This window comes from Empidonax traillii, unplaced genomic scaffold, assembly GCF_003031625.1.
Source record: "Empidonax traillii isolate 1590-97213 ecotype Southwest subspecies unplaced genomic scaffold, ASM303162v1 scaffold657:size717538, whole genome shotgun sequence".
NCBI lineage: Eukaryota > Metazoa > Chordata > Aves > Passeriformes > Tyrannidae > Empidonax > Empidonax traillii.
Window position 1 is genome coordinate 89,228 of NW_020955850.1, and position 19,601 is coordinate 108,828.

The window sequence follows — 19,601 nt, forward strand, 5'->3', positions numbered from 1 at the left end:
TGATCACAGAGGTCTTTTCCAACTGAATTGATTCTGTGATCATGAGCCCAAAGTCTTACAAGGCACAAAACAGGGCCTGAGAGCAGGATGTGGAGGAATGCTGAGGGAAACAGTGCTTGTCCTTCACATGAGCAAACCCTTCTCCTTCTGCTCTGTCCTTTAGGAAATAACCAAAGAGCGCAAAACTGTGCTGGTCCCCCTCCCCAGACTGCACAGCAGCCCCCATTTGCCCAGGAGCACCCGGGGGCACCAAGGCAGCAGGTGTGGATCAGTGAGGTACAACCCGCTCTGTTTCACCACCAGAACATCCTCCAGCTTGACAACAAAGCACTGCCAGCAAAATAACTTATGGAGTAGTGTTTTCCCTGGAGAGCTCACATGTAAGTGCCTAACCAGCCTAAGACTCTTAAAGTAATCATCTTATCAGCCCTTACTATGTCATCCTGCGCCCCTAAAGAAAGGCAAAAATAGACTGTTGGAGGATTTATGATGAAACCACTCCTGTTCTCATGAACTGCATCTGTGCCTAGGTGAACTGTTGGGAAAAGGAATGCATTAAAAATAAACTATAGGAATATGAAGAAGAAAATAATAGATTTCTAATATTTGTTATCTGGATAATGAGCATAGAAGACAAACTGAATGGAAAGTAATTTGCCAAGTGGTACAAGCAGAAAGACTTTCAGTAAGAAATGGAATGGAAATATCTCGGGGAACATCTGGCAAATTAAACAATTTCAATTAGGTTTACAAGAAAGCAAAGAAATCCATGCCAGATTGACCAGAGCAGCATTTAAAATCATTTGGAATCCTGCCTCAAATACCCCATCAACTCAGATCATGATTCTCAGAGCACTAGGTAGCTCACTGAGGTTTAAGTTATTAATATCCCTGTTGGTTTTCCCCCGGGATTCATTCTCCTTAAGTATACAAAAACTAAAGTAAGAGAGCCAGATTCTTGCAAGAGTTTATAGGTACAGTTTAAGAGGCTATCGTAAAAGATTACAGCCATTATCACTGATGTGTTTTGTTTTGAAGAATTTAAAAAATGAACTTACAAACTCCTCAGGAAGTATTGTTTAGCTGCTGCAACAAACCAAACACAGCAGAGTACCTGCCTTTTTTGTCATTTTTAAAATGCTCTGGCTTTTTCCTCACTAATAATGACTGTTTCAGCATTTGTCAACAAAATACGCATAGAAAAGGAAGATGAGGTTGATTAAAATAAAGACTATAGGAACTTTTGAGCAGCTTTAGTGGTCACATCCTAAAATAAACTGATTAAAAAAAAAAAAAAAGAACACTAGGCCAAATGTAATTTGTCATGAATAGAGCCTCTAATATTCCATATTCCAGGGTGAAAAGCATTGGTCCTTGCTGGAGACATGTTATTAGGTAGCAGATTGTTAGACAGACCTATTACGGTAATTCCTACGTTGCTATAGTTTAAACACAGAGCCTGTAAACACTAATTGCACCTCCACAGATCTTACAAAATACTCAGCTGAATACCTCCATGTAATCAAATGTAGGAAGAGCTAATAACAAGGATATTCTATTATTAGCATAAACCTACTTTGTAATATGCTTTCCTTCTAATCCAGCAGCAGAAATGTGATTTTCCTAGCAGTTTTTTAAGCTTTCAAACAGTAATTACACATTTTCTGTGGAGTGCCAGCGGGATCCTTGTGGAGATAACCACCCACTGAGAACACTGTGTGCCACCATAGCCCGTATTGCCCAAGACATGTGTGATTTTCATCTGTGTTCTTAAAGTATAACTCTTCAGTCTTAGGTTTTCACACCATTTTTGCCTTTATTTTTACTCCATTTAAAATTATATCTCCCAAACCGTAAGGAATGAACATTGAGCAAAGTAAAATTATATCAATAGCCAGTAATAAAACCATAGTAAGCCCCTGAATGCAAAACTGCATGATCTGTTCATGTTTTAAATACATGTATGGATGGCATCTAGACATACTATCAACTGGTTGTATCATGCATGATTTCTGCCAGAATTAATCTGATTATAAGAACAGTCTAGCTGACTACAGAGAAGGGAAAAAAATATGGTTCAATAATATGGATATTGTTCATTTTGCAGAACTATATACTTGTTTTAAGGAACATGAGAACAATACTCTTCTTTGGTTTCTTGTGAGTGATCATCAAACACACACAAGTCATCTTTTCCCAGACCATGGGAAAACCAGCCTAGGAACTTTCCTATCATACTGCTCTATGTACTGTCAGTATAAATATTGTCTTATTGAGGCTCATGGGAATTTTTTTTTTTTCTGGTTTTCATTTTTATCTTCAAGAGGTGGCATTTCTCAGTCACAGGTAAAATAAAATTCTTTTTTGTGTGTGTGTGTGTGTTTAGAATAAAAATGCTCAATTATTCTTCATTTGAAGTCTTGTAGAAATTCCTCTTTTAATTTGGGTCTAGAAAGAAGTGAGTGCCAAATGAGTAATTAATTTTGTTTCTTATTTCAAACAGGAGTAACAACAAAAGAAAGTGTTTCCAGGAGAATTATCTTGGTTTATATTTAGCCTGGATTGACCTATTTCAGTGTGCAGTCATATGTACACCCTTCTACCTGGCCTCATCCTCCCTGTGAGCTGCTGAGTGAGTGTTCCTGTGGTCACAGAATGCAACATGCACGGAAGAACCTCTACTGAAAGACACCAGAGAATGATTTCATGTCTGACTGATTCAATAGGAAACCAAAAAAATCAAGTAAGAAAAGCATATGACACAAAGTGTACAAAAAGTCAATGTGTTCCTGACAACAAAGCTCAGAGAATACACCTGATAACTTCCTTGGGCACACGATGGCAGTGATATGGATAACTTCAGAAATAACAAGGAGTCACCTGGAAATCACATTAGTCCCCAGAGTCCCCCTCAACCCCTCCTCACATTGCCTAGGGGATTTGCTTTCTAGCCTGACTAGTACCAGCAGCATATTTTCTGAAAATAGGTTTTTGCTTTGTAGTTGTGCTGAGGTCAATGAGCTTCTCAGGCATATTTCAGTCAAAAGTACTCTCCCCCTCCCTTGGTTTGGTTGGTGTTTTCTTTGGGGTCTTATGACTGTTCATTGGCATCCAGGGCTGCCCTTCTCAAGAGCCACAAGCAGAAAATGTTGGATCTCCAACTACACATCTGCCACAGATAAAAAGTTAACAATAACCTGACATCATGGAAAAAAATCACGTGAACCAGAGGTATAATTCAAAACTATTCCACAAATCAGTTAATCCTGTCCCAAAGCAAACATTCAAATTGTAAGAATCTAGAAAGATGTGTTTCTTCTGAAATAATATTTTTAGATCACCTTAAGACTACAGCCTCAGAGTACAGACAATTTGTTCTCATTAGTTTTATCTTCATTCTAGAAGACAAAAACCCAAAGAACCATTTTGATAGTTTCAGACAGATTTAGGGTACTCTGTACATATGTGCTTTATATATGTCATGGCACACCATCATGACAGAAAGTTGTTGTCAAGCTAACGTTATTTCAGGATATAAAGACACTGCTACACCATTATTCATGAAACATATTTAGTGGTTGGCTTTAATTTTCCTTCTATTTTAGGTTGCTTTCTTCTAGGGAGCCTGTCTGACTGTTTCTGTGCTTCCAGACAGCTGCCATCCCACTTTGGCAACCTCCCTGGTTTTGAACATTCAGTGTAATTTACAGGTTTGTTATTCAGACCTGTAATATACTGTTTGTCTTTCTAGATGAGAATGATTTCATCTTATCCCCCATAAAGTCTGTGAGAAACCACATGAAGAGGACAGTACAAATAATCTTTATCCATTATGATTTATTCTCTACAATAATTCATTAGAGGATAGAGTTCAATTATTTACACTCAGAAGTTATTATATAGGTAGGAGGCAACCAAGTGTAATACAAAGAATTGGTCTGACATCTCTGCACTGAAGGTCAAAAGAGGTCTCCTGCTTTAAGGAAATAAATTAACCAAAGAAACCCAACAAAACAACATGTAGTTTCCAGAATACAAACAGAAAACAGCACTAATGGTCAGTGAAGATTGCAGAGGTTTGTTAATGTACTAGGAGAACAAATTATTCTGTGCAAAGGTTAAAATGAACTCTTAGATTTCCTTGTAGATTTTTTTTTGTTCTGATAAATTGTAGATATGTGATATTTTGACTACAAAACGTTCCCAAACTGAAATGGCCTCAGTTGAGATTGACTGTTGAACAATAAAAAAAAAAAATAAAATTAAGAACCTCACAGTGGAAACATTCCAACACTGACAGACTCCAGTGATCAAAGACATTCTCCTGTAGTTACTGTAAAACAAAGACATTTCATCATTGCAGTGAGATTATTCCTCAGTTGTGGCTGTCATGAGAATAAGCCCTTCTAGACCAAAAGGCACTTGCTTCTAAGGATGAGTTAATCCAGATCTAACCAGGTAACAGCTGCTTTGAGAAGTAGTTCTAACCTGCTGTCCACAGCCAAGCAACCACTCGTATCAGCTGGTCACTGATTTTGGTTGCCTCCATCTTGGGACAACTCAAAGTACACATTTTGTTTTTAGTTCACCTCTTTCATCCTTATGCATAGCTGCCGTGTAATGATCTAGAAATGGGATTATTTCCTGAGACCACCTGTCCTTGTCATACATTTCTCTGAGCTAACTTAGCTACTGACACAGTTTTCAACTGATTTTATAGCTGGACCCTTATGGGACAAAAGCTGGGAGGGCCTGTTCCTTAGGCAGCAGACCAGTGTTTCTGACCTGCCAGCTTCTCTTCTCACTGCAACAAGACAAGAACACAGTACATATTTAGAGGCATTTTTGTTTTTGTTGTTTTTTGTTTTGTTTTGTTTTTTCTAAACAGACTGAGTGGAGAAATAGAAGTGGGAGAGGGTAAGACTTCCCCAGTCCCAAACCACCTGTCCCACTTCAGGCTTAAACCGACCAAGTCTCTCAATCCTAAAATTCTGTTCTTTAAAAAAATTACAGCTAAACCCTCCCCACCCCACCCCTTAGTCATCCCCTAGTCAAAGAAACTGAAATCAGGAAAACACTATACACTGTTGAAGACACAGAACAGGGCGAACATCTGAAAAAGAAACAGTATAGTTGAAAAGCCTGGCACTGTACGCCTGCATGACCAGTCTCACCGAGCGTGCTCAGGGGTGAAGTTTTAGCACCATTTTTTTGCTTTTTTTAAACCTTTTAGAAATTAAATTCTAACATAGAACACTTGAACAGTAATGAGTGTAGCCCTATGTATCATACTGTTTGACAGCTGAAAGGTAAGTGGTATGTCCAGAGCTGACCCCACCCTCCCCCATCACTACATGGCACCTGGGAGAGTAGTTACAAACTGGAGTGGTTTGTAACAAGACGGATTTATTCTCAGCAGCAGAAAGTCGTGAACAATCCCTTCATCTTCAATTGCTTTCCAACACCACCACAAGGGAAAAGTGGCAATTTATAAGAATGACCCAGAACAGGGTGAAAGCTGGGTCGATATTGCACCGTTATCCAGAGTAACCTCCCTCACATCTCTCTCCCTTACACCAACACAAAGCAAAACTGCACAGTTGTGCGTTGCTTCCTTAGGATCAGGAGCAGCAGCCTGTAGTTCGTAGCTTCCCACTAGCCCTATTCCCTGCCGTACCACAGCAGAATTTCAGGCTTCCAACGCCAGCCAATGACCCCACGTAAGCAGGCTCTAAAGATACGTGCAATCAAACAGCCATGGCTCTGCTATGCACTCGTATCTGCTTTCCCAATCATTACTGACCCTCCAGAAACTTGGAAAACAAACCAACCAACACCACCCCAAACTATATTTTCAAGTCCAGTTACCTTATTGAGAGAGTGTCATAATTTAGAGTTTATGACATCCCTCAATGACGCTGCAGGACAACAACTGGTAACTCAACTCCCTCTTAGAAGAGAGTATTTCTTGTGATCATCAATCATGGGAGAAGAAATACAGAATGCACACGAGTTTCACCCAGTTTGGGTAGTACAGGTTTCCCCACTCACTGCCTTGATGGAGTACGACTAAGCTGATAAATCTTAGGAGGGAAATTCCACACCTCTATTCCATAGGCCTGCTACAAACTGGGACACTCCCTGCCCTGAAGACTGGTAGTCACACCAGAGGAGGTGGCTGTCCTAGCAATAGGAAGGTCCCCAAGACAGTTAGCTTAAACAAATTTCAGTCACCAGTCTCACTGTATGACTACAGTCAATGCCATGCAAATACCTCCCCAGCCCTAATCCAATCTGCTACAAATATTTGGAAACAAAACTTGGTCTTAACAGAGAAGACTGCCCAGGGATACACGAGTACCTTTTCCTCCCCATACACAGCATGTGCCATATTGCTCTCTTGTGGGCACAACAGCATTCTGTTTCATAGCAGGCTTCATCACCAAGCTCTGTCTGAAAACCCAGAAAACTGTAAACCAAGAGAATTTCTAAAGAATCTGACCTATCAAGGATCAGAGAGCCTTAAAGCCTTCTAGGGTTTATTTAAATAATGGATTAATTTTTCACATCTCTAAGTGTTTTCTGTTGGTGAGGATGGGGTGCCATCCAGGTGTTCAACCCTCCCCAGTATTAAGATGTCCACCTGTGATGCGTGGGGACTGCAATCAGCTCTCAGTACACAACAGATACCAGAGTTAAAAAAAAATTAAAAAGAACCTAAAAAATGTTTTGTTGGACTCCGTTGCCCAGGCTGCCAGGGGAATGCTCCTACTTGATCTGGGGGGTTTCCATAACAAGCAACTCAAGTTTCCACAGTGTCATTAACACCCAGGAGTGGATCAGTCTGAAGCAGCACTTTCAACTCCGAGAGGTCTTCTCCACCTCACGACAGTTCGTAGGCATGGAGCCCCAATCCAACTGAACCCCCACTCAGAGGGAAGGCTGAGATAAGGCTTGGGCCCCTGAAGTCCTGTCACACTCTCATCCTCCCCCCAGGTCAGCAGGAAGGCAGACTTGGCAACGGAAGCTAGCATCATAAAATGGTGCAGTAATAGAAGTAACTGGACCAGGAAGAGGAGGCGTCTGCCCCAATGATGTCGTAGCCGTTGGCAGCAACTGGGGAGTGGGACTGGTCATGCAGCCGTGTGTCAGGAGTAATGATTGTAGAGGGGGGGGGCATGAAGAGTGCCATTCTGGAAACAATGCTGGCGGGAGGCCATGTACTCTGCATAACTGATTGTCACCTTCTCACTGCGGTACCTGTGGGAACAGCGTCAGAAAAACAGAGTCAACGCACATGGAGGGATTGAACAACACCCATTCACCCCAGCTCACCCGTCAGCTCACAGCCAGTGGCGAACAAGAGGAGCGCACTAACTCTGGTACTGCCTCGTGCAGCAGTCTGAATAACCCATCTGAGCTTCAATTAGCTGCAGCGTCCCAAAAGCTGAGCCCTAGTCAAGGTGATCACAGTTAAGGGAAGCCTGAAGTAGCACACACGAAACAAATCATCAAATTGCATTCTTTTTTATCCTCTTGCAGTGGGAAAAAATGGCATGAAAAGTTTGCTAGAAGAAGACTCAGTTACAATGGCTAAATAATCAGTATTTCACCACTATTGTTTATTTTTGTGGTTATCTTCACATTTGAAAGGCTAGTGAAAAAAATGATGGAGAGGTGTGGGAAGGGACGTTAACTATAGCATATAAGTGTCAGTCTATGTTGTAAAATCAGAATTCACAAAATGTAAGTTCCTCTGGAGAGACCAGAGTTGTTTTTTTTTTCCACACTAACCAACAGATACACAGAGTGGTTGTGAGTTGCACTAAGACCACGTTATGCCAGATTTTAACGAAAACCTTCGTCCTGTCCTCTTCTGTTAAAAAAACCCCTGCACACCCACCTCATTTCTCCAGAGGTAAGAAATGACCTGATAAATTAATGTTTCTGTACAAAACCAGAATGTCCCAATTTTTACTAACATAAAGGGAGCAGAAACCAATAAGACAGCTGGGGGTACAGAAAAGCAAGCAAACTCTGAAAACCAGCCAAATCCAAGTGTGGCTTGAAGACAGCTGTCACCTACAAATAGCTCCAGCATCCACACATGAGCACACTGAGAAAAGGGAGTTCATTGAAAAGATAGTGAAAAATCAACCTTTTTCACTTTCAAAGGTTCTGCTTCTGATCTTTCACATAGATGGCAATATTAAAACCAGTGACACTTCTCTTAGAAAATGCCAACTTTGATCCTGCCTGGACCAAACATACTGTGCTTCATCCCATGTGTATTATATGCCTTACACATGGCATTTCTGGTTTGGTCTTTCACATTACATGTCTCATCTGAAAGAGGCATGAAGACTTACATCAAGCACAAATACTTTAAATTATCCACAAAATACTATAAAGTAAAATTAAAAGATGACAAATACATCAACTTACCTGGTGAGTTTAATTGTTTTCCTAAAATCATTGGTAATTGGAGCCTTAAAGCCACCTTTCCTGAGTAAGGAGTCTATGGTCTGGATCTGATCCCAGTCTATTGAAAAACAGAAGCAAGGGGAATTTTTCAATATAAAAAAGATGTTTCAAAAACATAAGAGAAGCATTAAAAGGCCTCTAGAAAAGCAGACAACTAAACAGGAAACTCTGAGCTTTAGAAATCCCAGTGTTGAACTGGACATATGTGGCCTGATGCACATACTATCTGCACATGCCAACCCCTTTTAATTCATACTGGAGCTGGTCTATGAAACAGTAATCCCATTTTCCATACGACCTCTCTCCTTATAAAGGTCTGTGCCTTGCTTCTGTTGCGGGGACCCCAAACTGTTTCACCATGTGCCACTAAGGTTTAGCTCCCTAAGCCTTGAAAATAAGAGAATACCTCATTCTTTACATAGATTGGGATTGATGCTCTAGTGCTAGCACAGTGCACTGCTATGTGAGAGATCAGAATTAAAATTACTACCTTAGTCTTTTGCCCCAGAGCCAGGAGGATGTAACCACTCCACTCTGCTAAGTGGAGGAAAGGAGGCAATATTTTGAGCAGTTACCATGGTGACTGCTACTCTATTTGAGTGGGAAGTGTGCTCCAGAGGGGCCCTATTTCCAGCCCTCCTCTGGAGGATGCTACTTTAGCAAGAATGAGGAGGAACGGGACCCTTCTGTTGGTGCTGTGCAGCCTGCAGTTATCCTAGCTGGTGGGAGAAACATGGAAAAGTGCAATGCTGAATGAAGCTGGAAGATCCATACCGTGAGATTCCCTATTTCTTAAGCCCTAAAATATTTTTATATACAGCTAAGATATAGCTGTGCAACGAGAGAAAGGCCAGGTGAAACCCCAGCAGCAACTGTATCAGGTGTCAGTTCTCCAGGTTAAGCTCGGTGGCTCCATGGCACTACTATGAGAACAGCATGACAGCATTGCAATCCAAGCCCAAAATCCATAGATTTAAGTTACCCAATTCTGTGACCCAACATGTTGACATGTTTGGCTGCCATCTCAAACCCACCTTGTTCCTTAGCAACCTCAGGTAAATACGTGGCTGTGCGTTTGACACCTTTCTCATTGATGAACTCTATTCTGATCCCATGGATACCAACCTATAGATGGAAATGAACAACCAAATAAGAGGTGTTTGCTAGCACTGAGTCCACCATTGAGTCGTCATTCCCACAACACTGTGTCTCTCTCTCTATCTGGACAGTTTGGCTTTTGTCTGGATAAGGACATTCCATTCCCCACTCTCTGTTCTTGCCAGGCAGGCCTCTCAAGCAGCTCTCTCAGCAGCACAATGGACCTCTGACACCTTTCCCCAACAAGCCTCACCAGTGTCCCTAAGGTAAGTCTTGTCAGAAGTCTGACAGTTTTCCATCTCTTGTGTTGTGCAAGAGAGACAAAATCTCTGTGCACAAGAATCGTGCCTAAAATAACCCAACTACAAAGTCCATATATATATATATATATATTCCTTCTTGAACTAAATACGCTTCCATGTACAAGGTCCTAAAAATCATTCACACCTTTAGTCTTAACTATTTCTATTTCCAGTTTCTATTCACACCATCAAAAGACTTCCTAGGCTTTTACACATGTATTTACACCCATCTCCTATTGGGCTAAATCCATAAACCACTTGCACGTTTCTTTTATTCTCATTTAGATCCCTTCCCAACCAAAAGCACACTGTTAGCCCATCCTCTTCCTCCCCTTTAGTTTTCCAGCCCCATTTCTTCTACTTCCAGTCTCTTCTATCCCCAAACACCCCTGTAATGAAGGAGACACATCACCGTGTACTAACCCGAACCCGAACGGAATGAGAGAGTGATGCAGAGTTCCAAATGCACCTGTTCTCACCTCCCAGTCCAGGTAGTCACTGGCATCCTCAAAGTTAGTGAGGAGGGAGACAGAGCAGAAGAGTTTGGGCAGCTCCTCGCGGGTCAGGGGGGGAAATCGGCTGTCCTTAAGTGCACTAAAGGGAAGAGAAGAAATATTGCCTAATACAAGCACCAAACTGAAGTGCCACATACTCAGTTATTCCCCTTTTTTGGATTATGCCTCCGTGAAACACGTTTCTCTGCTACTGCAGAGAAAATGACTTACAACTCTCCCTAATCTACTAAACTGTAATACCAGTGATGCTGTCCAGTACCTACCGCAGTGAGAGAAATTATATGCTACAGAAGATGTCAAAACTGTTAGTATGCAAGACAGATTTGCAATTAGCCTTAAAACGTCAACCACAACTCACCTGTTGCAAAGATGTTCCACTAAATCCTGCTATTCCCCTCACCCTGGCTATCATACACTTCTCAGGTGTATTTTATTGTGAAGCACATTACATTGAACTATGTTGATCCAACATAGTAACCTTGAATCCTTACAGATTTTCCGCAAACAAAACTAATTTCAGATTTATTTCACTGCCAGCAGTTACCTGGTTAATGTGTATTCCCTGAGTCCTGAGTGAAGATTCATGGCTGAAAAGGTCCCGATGCAGCCACGAAGCCGTTTGTCTCGCCCCGTCTTCCACGTCACAAAGAGTGGACTGAAAAGGCAAAAAATAAAAGAAACCTTCCAGCCTCTAGAGAGATTTGACTGCTAAGAGGAGAGTGCCAAGGTGTAAAAGAGCACGTGCACATGCCCTTGCTTTCTCCCCCTCCAGTAAACCCCAATGGGCAGGTTTACTCACCTGCTACCCAGCAATAACCAAACCTCGTGCCCACACCCTGCCAAACTCCACCATCTCCCTCCACCTTTTCAGCAGACTCGCTCCTGTCCAACAGTGCTCTGCAAGTCATCCATGGACACCGTCCTGGACAGATTCTGCACTGAATCTAAGGAGTGATATGCTTGTTTGACCCCACTGAGTACCTGTCAGTATTGACCTCACTTCATAGTATCCACTAATTTACAGGACAGCCCACATAAAAATCAATATAGGTGAAGCAAATAAGATTAGTAACTTATAGTACCAGTGAACCTGAAAGATCCCCAGGCATTCTTCAATTCCTCTATAAATCAGATTTGCAATAAAAGTTTGTATCCTTTTTTTTTTTATTTTTTAAGGGAATAAAGAGAAAGTCAAATTATTTTTTTCCCTGTTACTTCCATGAGGATCTGACTTCTGGGTCCATCGCGAAGGCTCGAGCACTTTATGTCCACATCTTTTGCTTACCTTCCATTTGATTTATATTTACACATATTCTCTCCTATTGGACACATACCTCAATCACTATTGTTCCTACTCAAACATCACCTGATTTTCCATTTTCCTGTCTACTATCAGGAATTTAGAGGCATATCAGTAGATTCTCAAACTCAGCAGGCTCATTTCAAGCTGCTAAACTAGAAGCCATGATTTAGCCTCAAAGAAAAACAAGTTCAGAACAACAGAGCTCTGTGAAGAGATAAACAGGTAAAGACGACTGTCAGCATTAAATGCAAAAAATTAACTTCTACAGAAGTGAGTGAAATAGCAAAGGGTTGTAGAGAGAAACACAACAGAAAGGACAGCGGTGGCTGCAGTTTAAAAGGATAACCAAACATTTGGAACATTTTGTAAGGCAACTGCTGATGTTCTAATTATAAAAACAGGATGAATGATTCTACAACTTGTTCAGGTTACAGAGTACTGAATATAAGACATCAGTCTGTGGATTTCTATAGAACTTTAAGTGGTATGATAGCATGTGATTTTCTGAGATTAAACAAACACTGACAGGAGTTCTGAGCCATCAAGACTGATTCAACAACACTGTCAGGCATTCACTTTCCTCACATACTCGAAGCTCTTGTAAGCAATGTATCCTTGCAGCAAACATTACAAAAGATACTAAGATGTTCTGTTCAGACAACAAAACCAGCATGGAGTGTGGATGATTTCTCAAATACAGCAACAGAACTTCTTAGTTCTAAGTTGTCAGAACATAATTTAAACTCTAGTGATAAATCAGTGTCCAGTGATGTTCCTCAGAGCAACAATGGAATTGAAAACTATCACAGCATAAATCCATCATTCAGGATGTAATTACCAGTTGTGACCAATGGCAGGAGTACTACACAAAATAGCAAATAGCCTGTAAGTGATAATTGTGAAGGACTTTGCCCACAGAGGAAGCGGAAATATCCTTCCACACCCAACAACAACCTTATTGTTGCTTGACCAAGACAGAGTGTTTGCTGTTCTAGTTTTCTGACAACACTTCAAGGCACTTGCAGGAGATCATTGCTCTACATTTTACATGGCTACCATATGTTGAAAGAGCAAACAGAAACAGAGTGTAAGAAAATACATTAGAAAGCTTAAAAAAAAAAAAAAAAAGGATACTAAACTTACCCAGGAGATCTCTGAGAAACACTACTATCAGAAGTTCAGTGGAAATTTCCCTAATCTAATTAAAGTTTTGAAACCATTGCTCAGCCCATGTGACACTCACCCCAAACAGGAAAGGCAAGGGAGAACACAGAAACTGTCACTCACAGAATACAAATCTAAGCAAGTTCCCCCTTCGATTCAAATTGCAGCTTCACATTTTCAATTCGCCTCTTTCCCCTTCCAAAGGGAAAAAAAAACCCCACAACCCATGTTTCCACTGAGCTTTCTGTGTCTATAATAGAAGAGATGTTATCAGAAGGGACAGGATAATTGCATTCAGAAGGCTGTCATATTTTAAAAAACCTTAAAGCACATTTTAAACAATTTCTCACTGCGGTCAGAAACAACTGAGGCATAAAAAAAAAGAAATACACAATTTTGTAGATGTATATAAAATTTCACTGTTTTCACTGCAGAAAAGACGTTTCTGACTCTGAAGAATAAATGCACTCAGCAAATTGCAGGTGCAGCTGACAGTAAGCCCATTGTTCCAGAGCCCCTCCTTGAAAAGTGTTATTTCCTAGATGTACTAAGAAAAGTCACAACAACCTTTTGTCCACGTTCACCCAAGAGCACTTACAGGTACTTTGCAGCCATATCTTCAGCAGATTATGGCAACTGTTTCTCCTCCAGACACAACATCCCACTTAGATGTGTTTGATGAGGGTTTTTAGGCTGAGAGGGGAATTTCAGTGACTAAAAGCTAGCTCCTCCATTTGCAACTACAAAGGGAATTTTAAAGTGGAAAAATACAGCTTGTTCAAATCAGAATTTAGCTTGTACTTGGGAAAAACCTGTTACAGAACAGATTTTATGATGCAAGTTGCTTATGATTTGTCTTGCATGGTAACTAGAAACTTCCATTGTGTAGTTTTAGCACCAGTTTGTAATGCCTATGATTAACAAATCAAAGACTGAAGTACCAAAGTAGAAGAAGTAACCAATTAACTATTTGCACAGGTTCTAAATTGTAATTTCTTCCAGTAACCTGAATATTAAAGGGGATATTTTCTTTCTTTGCCAAGTTAATTCAGACATTACTACAAGTCTTGCAATTCCACCATCTCTTCATTGATTTGTGAACATCAGTGCTTACACTGGAATAAGGGAACCTGACTCTGTAGGTATCTTACCATAATTCCCATCAAGACTGTTGTCCATGTGCCTATCCCCCAAAGATGGTAACTGAAATTCATGGTGGCTCTCAAGTCAGAACCCTGTAACTTCTATGTTATTACACTTTTTATGCCAAATCCTGCCCTTCACACCTACTTTTGTCTTTACTTCTGAGTTCATCACCAGTTTAAAAATTTGCCATCCAGAACAGGCTGTGCCTCTTTCTATTCCATCAACAGCCTGTCCAGAGAGACTTCCTGTATAAACCTCTGTTTTGCTCACAGATCTCTGCCACTGACATTCATTATGTCACAAAGGGCCAAAATACAAATTATTTCTGTATTTTCACTTTGCTGACTCCTATATTTAATGACATTTGCCTTGAAGTTCATTCCACGACTGTCTCAAGTGGGACAGCTCATCCTTGTGTGCTGCTCTGCAACAGAGCAAACCCCAGCTCTTCCCTGGGGAACATCCAACTATTTGCTGGAAGCAACAGCATAAATGCTGAAACACAAGAAAATTTAGGTAAGCATTTGCCTGCAGGGGAAGGGGAGGCAAGGGCTGGTTGTGCATTGCTGCTGTGCTGATCTAAATGTCTCGCAATTATGAGCGCAGAAATACCCAATGAGCAGCTCTGAACCAGCTGCTATTCCCCAGAGGACATCCTTTTTGAAACTAGTCAACAGAAAAAGCAACAAAATCCAGCCAGAAATCTCCTCTGACACCAAAAGAATGCAGCTGTGTAAAACCATCTCTCTTACTGACTTAACAGAACAACAGTAAAAAAAAAAAACCACAACCCTTTGCATTTCAAGTGACACAAAAATAAGCAGACTAACATAAAATGTTCTAAAAGGAACCTACCCAGGGTAGGCAGCAAAAACAGCAGAAATGTTTCAGCCTGGGGAGTTCCTGAAACTATCTGAGAGCCTGGTCCAGAGCATTTCTCCATTCATTTGTATTTACAATATTAAACAGCTTAGTCTGTGGCAGCATTCAGAACATGTATCCATAATCCTACTTGGATAATAACTGCATGGAAAGCACAACCTACATCCACCCTGACAGGCAGTAAGGTGGGCAGACAGTGAATACACAGAAGAAGTCCTTGACCTGTTTAAGCCATCGTTCCTTTACATCAATTTAAAATTCATTAACTTAAAATAAAAAGTTGTTGACACCATTAATTTATCTATTGTTCTGGAAGAGGCCCCTGGAGGAGTGTCAGGAAGTCTATCTGTCACTGATCTTTTCCATATAATTCTTTCACCAAACATTTTAACAACATTAACATTTCCACACCTACGCATTCAACCTTCAGATAAACATTAGCTAAATCTCACCAAAGCCAAACAGCTTCATAAATCCTTCTCCTCACTTCTGCTCACACACATCTTCTTTCCTCCTAACCTTGGTATCGTCCTTGAAAGTTAACTCTCTTGGCAGTGCTGGGTTCATGGTTGGACTCAAATGTTTCTCCAACCTAAATGACTCTATGATTTCTCCTCACATTGCCCAGCTAACACTATCTTCCCAAAGCATCTTCTCTAACTGGAGATTTTTCGATTCCTCTCCCTGCTAAACCCATTAACTTGGATAGCTGAACAGCCCTGTAAGTGTCCTTGTCCAATTCTCACCAGCTCAGCATTTCTTTCAGGATGAGCTGGAAACTTGTTTCAACTTCTTACTTTATTCCCTTTCCATTTGCTTTGCAGAAGGAAGTGTCCCATGTCCCTTCACCAAGTCAGTGTCTCACATTAGCTGGAGCCTCTTCAAATTACTTTTTTTAATTATTATTTTTTTTTTTATTATTTTACCGTTCTTTTAGTACAGTTTTGCAGGAGGAACTGCTCAGTTAAGTTTTTGCAGAAGAATCTACTTAGAAAGAAGGGGGCAAACTTTTACGTTACCACGAAGTGGGTTTGCGCTCCTCAGGACACAGTGTCTCATGGGACATACCACACTGAGCTGAAGAAGCACCACACCTCCTCATACTTAGCCTGGCTCTCTTTCTGTAGGGCTAAGCATGTTCTCCCCTGAAGGCCACTCTTCAAAGCTCACTCGCTTCCACCAAAACCCACAACACTTTACTCCTTCATGCACTTAAGGCGCATTGTTTTTTGTTTCTGGCAGACAAAGCAAGCAGCAGAACGACCCCCCTCCCCCTGCACACCAGTTTTCCTACTCCCCAGAGGAAACCCGTCACCTGTATCCAACCAAGCCACAGCTCTGGCAGCTGTTTCCCAGCCTTCCTCCCACACGCAGATGTACTCACTAGGGGTCATTGGTAAATCGAGGAAGCCGTGGCTGAGGGAACCCGTAGAGATGACAGTAGAGTACATCAAAGCAGTAGCAGCACATTTCCGCTGTCACCACCAGGTTCTTGGTGCTGTTGGCAGTTCCATTAGGCCGAGTCAGTGGGCTCAAAGCTCCTGAAGTGGGATTCATTCGAGTAACTGGGGAATTTCCTGGGCCCAAAGTCAAGTCAGATACGTTCTCCCTTCCATTATTCCCGTCTGTGTGCTGGTGGTTCTGAAGAGGACCTGAACTGGAGCCTGGTACAGTTGTGGTCTGATTCCCATGACTGTGCGTTCCACTCCCAGACAATTTGGGCTTCTTCACCCCACAACAGCCAGCTGCCAGCTTGGGCTCAAGTGGAGGAACACAGCGTCTTTTTCCCATCCTGCTTCAAAACCTGCTGCCTGGAGCACTGTAGAACCCTGGCAAGGAGAGGGTGGAGGATAAAGAAAGCAACACACAAAGAGTTACAGGTGAAGAACTTCCCTGCTCCTGCTATAGAGGAAAAAATCCTCGCAACCTGTGACCAAGTGCAGGCACTGAAGCCAGTTCAGCAGGCAGAATGGGGGTTCTCACACATAAAATGAAAGAGCGTGGACACAACATGTGTGAAATCACACTTTTCAAGTTATTGATGAGGTGTACTGAACACTTTAATAAAGTGGCTCATCATCAAACAAACCACAATCAGACCTCCCATAAAGAGAATGAATCTGGGGGAAAACAGAATAAAAAAAGACTTAGGACTACAGATACACCCTATCTGCTACTGTTCCTGCTCACCCATTCCTCCTCGGTCAGTGCCTGCCCCAGTGGCAAACAAGCTGCTGACAAACCACCAGTGCATCTCCCTTCCCCATTCCCAACAGAAGAGTGACAGGAAAATGACACCTTGGGGTTGGACTCCCAGGGGGGCTGATCCTGATTTAGCATTGGCAACATCAAAGAGGAGCTGCAAGCACTGAAACAACGGACTATTTCTAAACAACAGACTATTTTCCAGGCCACATGAACTGGAATCTGTATTTACTTTCTAGGACTGGGTGAATCAACAGAGCTCGCAAGTAAACACACAGGGTGTACAGTCAAGATGTGCAGGACAGGAAGAGCTGAAGCCAGAGCAGTCTGAACCGAGGGAAGTGATAATGGCAGGAAACAGGTATGGTGTAAGAGAACAAACCAACTTAGAGCATTGTTTTGCTTGCAAAGAGGAGAATGTTAGCTCATGCATCACATGCAGGGGTGGAACAAACACAGGGAGGAAAAGCTGTGCAGGCAAAGATGAACAAAGACGATAGGCAAGGACCACAGGTCAGTGGCAGGAACTCAAAACACCGACATCACCATGAGATCTGAACGCACAAAGGGAGGGAAAACCAGTTCCCCACCTGTAAAACAGGGATGGAAAGCACAGGCACCTGAGTCCTGGAGAACACCACAGAGGACTGAGGTCACACTCGGCTCTCACAAGGACCTGGGCACTACAGTGACCATCAGAGCACCGCTCCAAACCCCCAGGCATGTAAGCGATGTCTGAGCCGACAGCACGGACACAGAACCGCGGGGTGGGGGGTTCTGTGTGTTCACACAAATTCAGGGTGTGACAATTCCCTGCCTTCTCTGCACGTGCAAACAGTATAAACTTTATCCATGAAGTTTCATCGGCCATGGCGAGAGTCACATAATCCTGAACTGAACCAGAACCAGTGTAAGACGTGTTCAGAGACGCACACAAACCACACGTGCCTGCAGGGCTTGCTTTGCTTAGGGACCCTCACCTCAAGGTTTTAAAAAGACCATAAGGAACAATTTACAAGACCAAATGAAAATTAAAATTTTTCCCTGATCTCCACCTTCACAATAATAATAAAAAAAGAAACCAAAACAAGAAAATGAAAAGCATAACTTTGACGAAGTGAGCATGTCAATGTTTCAGCGCTTATTAAAAGTTACCTGCTCTGGCTCAGTGAGGGTGCTGGGATAGATGAGCCTTCCCCAGTTACCGCTGAAGGCTCAGCCGCATTGGGGAGGCTCTATCATTATTTATTTATTTGGAAGCACAACATTTGATTCAAAATCGGAGACGTGGCAGGGGCAGAGGGGAGCTCCCCTCTCCTCTCCTCTCCGCTGCTCTGCAGCAGGGGCCTAACAAAGGCGGCCGCACCGGCGGCTTCTCGGCTGCGGCCCCGCTCACCGGGAGCGCCCCGCGGGCGGGCGGGGGGCGCACCGGGACACCGGGGCCGGCCGGGCCCTGCCCCGCGATGCCGCCCACAAACTTTGCGGGGTGTTCGGGGCGGCCCCGCCGCCCCGCCGGACACGGCCCGGGGACCCCCCGGGGACCGCCGGTACCCCCGGCCCGACCCCCCGGGGCAGCACCGGGGCCGCCAGGGGGCGCCGCGGAGCGGGACCCCCCCGGTCCCGCCGCCCCCCCGGCCCGGCGGGCGACCCGCGGAGCCCCCCCCGCCGCGGGGCCCCCTCACGGCCGGGGGTCACCCACCTCCTGCACCCGGCCCGGCTTCTCCTCCGCCTCAGCCCCGCCGCCGCCGCTGCTGCCCCGCCGCCTTCTGCCGCCTCATGGGGCCATGGGCCTGGGCGAGGCTCCCCAGAGAAGCGGGCCCGGCGGGCGGGGGAGCGGGCAGGGCCCGCCGCAGCCGGGGCTTCCCGGGGCGGCCAGAGGACCGGAGCGAGGCCGCGGGCAGGTCCGCCGCTATCCCGGCAGCCTCGTCCTCCTCCTCCCCTTCCTCCTCCTCCTCCTCCTCCTCCTCCTCCCGGCCGTGAGGTAATGAGGGACGGACGCTCATAGTCCGCCAGCCTCCTGGCGGCGCCAGCGCGGACACGGCGCGGGGGGGCGCTCGGCCCCGCGCGGGACCATAGAGACACGCGCGTCCGCGCCCTCCCCGTCACGTGACGCAGCGCACGTGCGGAGACAAACAGTCCGGGGGCGGGGCCCACACCACGTGACAGAGACACCGAGCTTCCATTGGCCGGCGGTGGAGGTGACGGCGCGGGAGGGAGGGGCGTGCGCCGGGAGCGTCCATTGAGCGGCTCGGGGCGGGGGGAGCGTTATTGTCCCCCCAGGCCGGGCGGTGGTTGGGCCCGGCGCTGAGGGCAGGCCCCGTGCTCAGGGGACAGAAACAGCCGCGGGCGGCGCGACCGGGTAGCTCGGGTTACAGCCGGGCAAAGAACACTGCTGAGGCAGGAGCCGTAAACGGCACAACCGCACCAGAGATGAAATTTACTTTTTTTAGTGTTTGTAGCTGCCCGCGGGACGCTCAAACCCTTCCCCGCACCCTTCTACAC

At 44.0% G+C, this 19,601-nt stretch overlaps 1 protein-coding gene and 1 long non-coding RNA gene across 3 annotated transcripts; one reads left to right on the forward strand and one right to left on the reverse strand.

The window, feature by feature from the left end:
* The first annotated feature begins 328 nt into the window (after positions 1 to 328).
* LOC114065419 lies at positions 329 to 11,563 on the forward strand. The gene is made up of 3 exons (XR_003572958.1): positions 329 to 380; positions 2,504 to 2,632; positions 10,937 to 11,563. It is a non-coding gene; the product is annotated as an uncharacterized LOC114065419 (long non-coding RNA).
* Positions 3,821 to 19,038, reverse strand: AMMECR1L (AMMECR1 like). 2 transcript variants are annotated; one of them, XM_027899320.1, is made up of 7 exons: positions 18,799 to 19,038; positions 16,279 to 16,723; positions 10,944 to 11,054; positions 10,364 to 10,478; positions 9,519 to 9,609; positions 8,446 to 8,542; positions 3,821 to 7,260 (listed from the first exon to the last, which is right to left on the reverse strand). In XM_027899320.1, the coding sequence occupies exons 2-7, from the start codon at positions 16,683 to 16,685 to the stop codon at positions 7,149 to 7,151; spliced, it is 933 nt and encodes a 310-aa protein (XP_027755121.1). In that variant the 5' UTR covers positions 16,686 to 16,723; positions 18,799 to 19,038; the 3' UTR covers positions 3,821 to 7,148. The 2 variants fall into 2 exon arrangements, with proteins under 2 accessions (XP_027755121.1, XP_027755122.1); XM_027899321.1 differs by lacking the exon at positions 18,799 to 19,038 and adding an exon at positions 18,255 to 18,427.
* Between the last annotated feature and the right edge of the window lie 563 nt (positions 19,039 to 19,601).

Excerpts from the sequence above, each read along its gene's own strand:
- AMMECR1L (XM_027899320.1), bottom strand. The coding sequence starts at position 16,685 with ATGGGAAAAAGACGCTGTGTTCCTCCACTTGAGCCCAAGCTGGCAGCT. Across the intron at positions 10,479-10,943 it reads AGGGAATACACATTAACCAG|TGCACTTAAGGACAGCCGAT; the intron begins GTAACTGCTGGC and ends TCTTCCCTTTAG. Across the intron at positions 9,610-10,363 it reads GTGACTACCTGGACTGGGAG|GTTGGTATCCATGGGATCAG; the intron begins GTGAGAACAGGT and ends TTCCATCTATAG.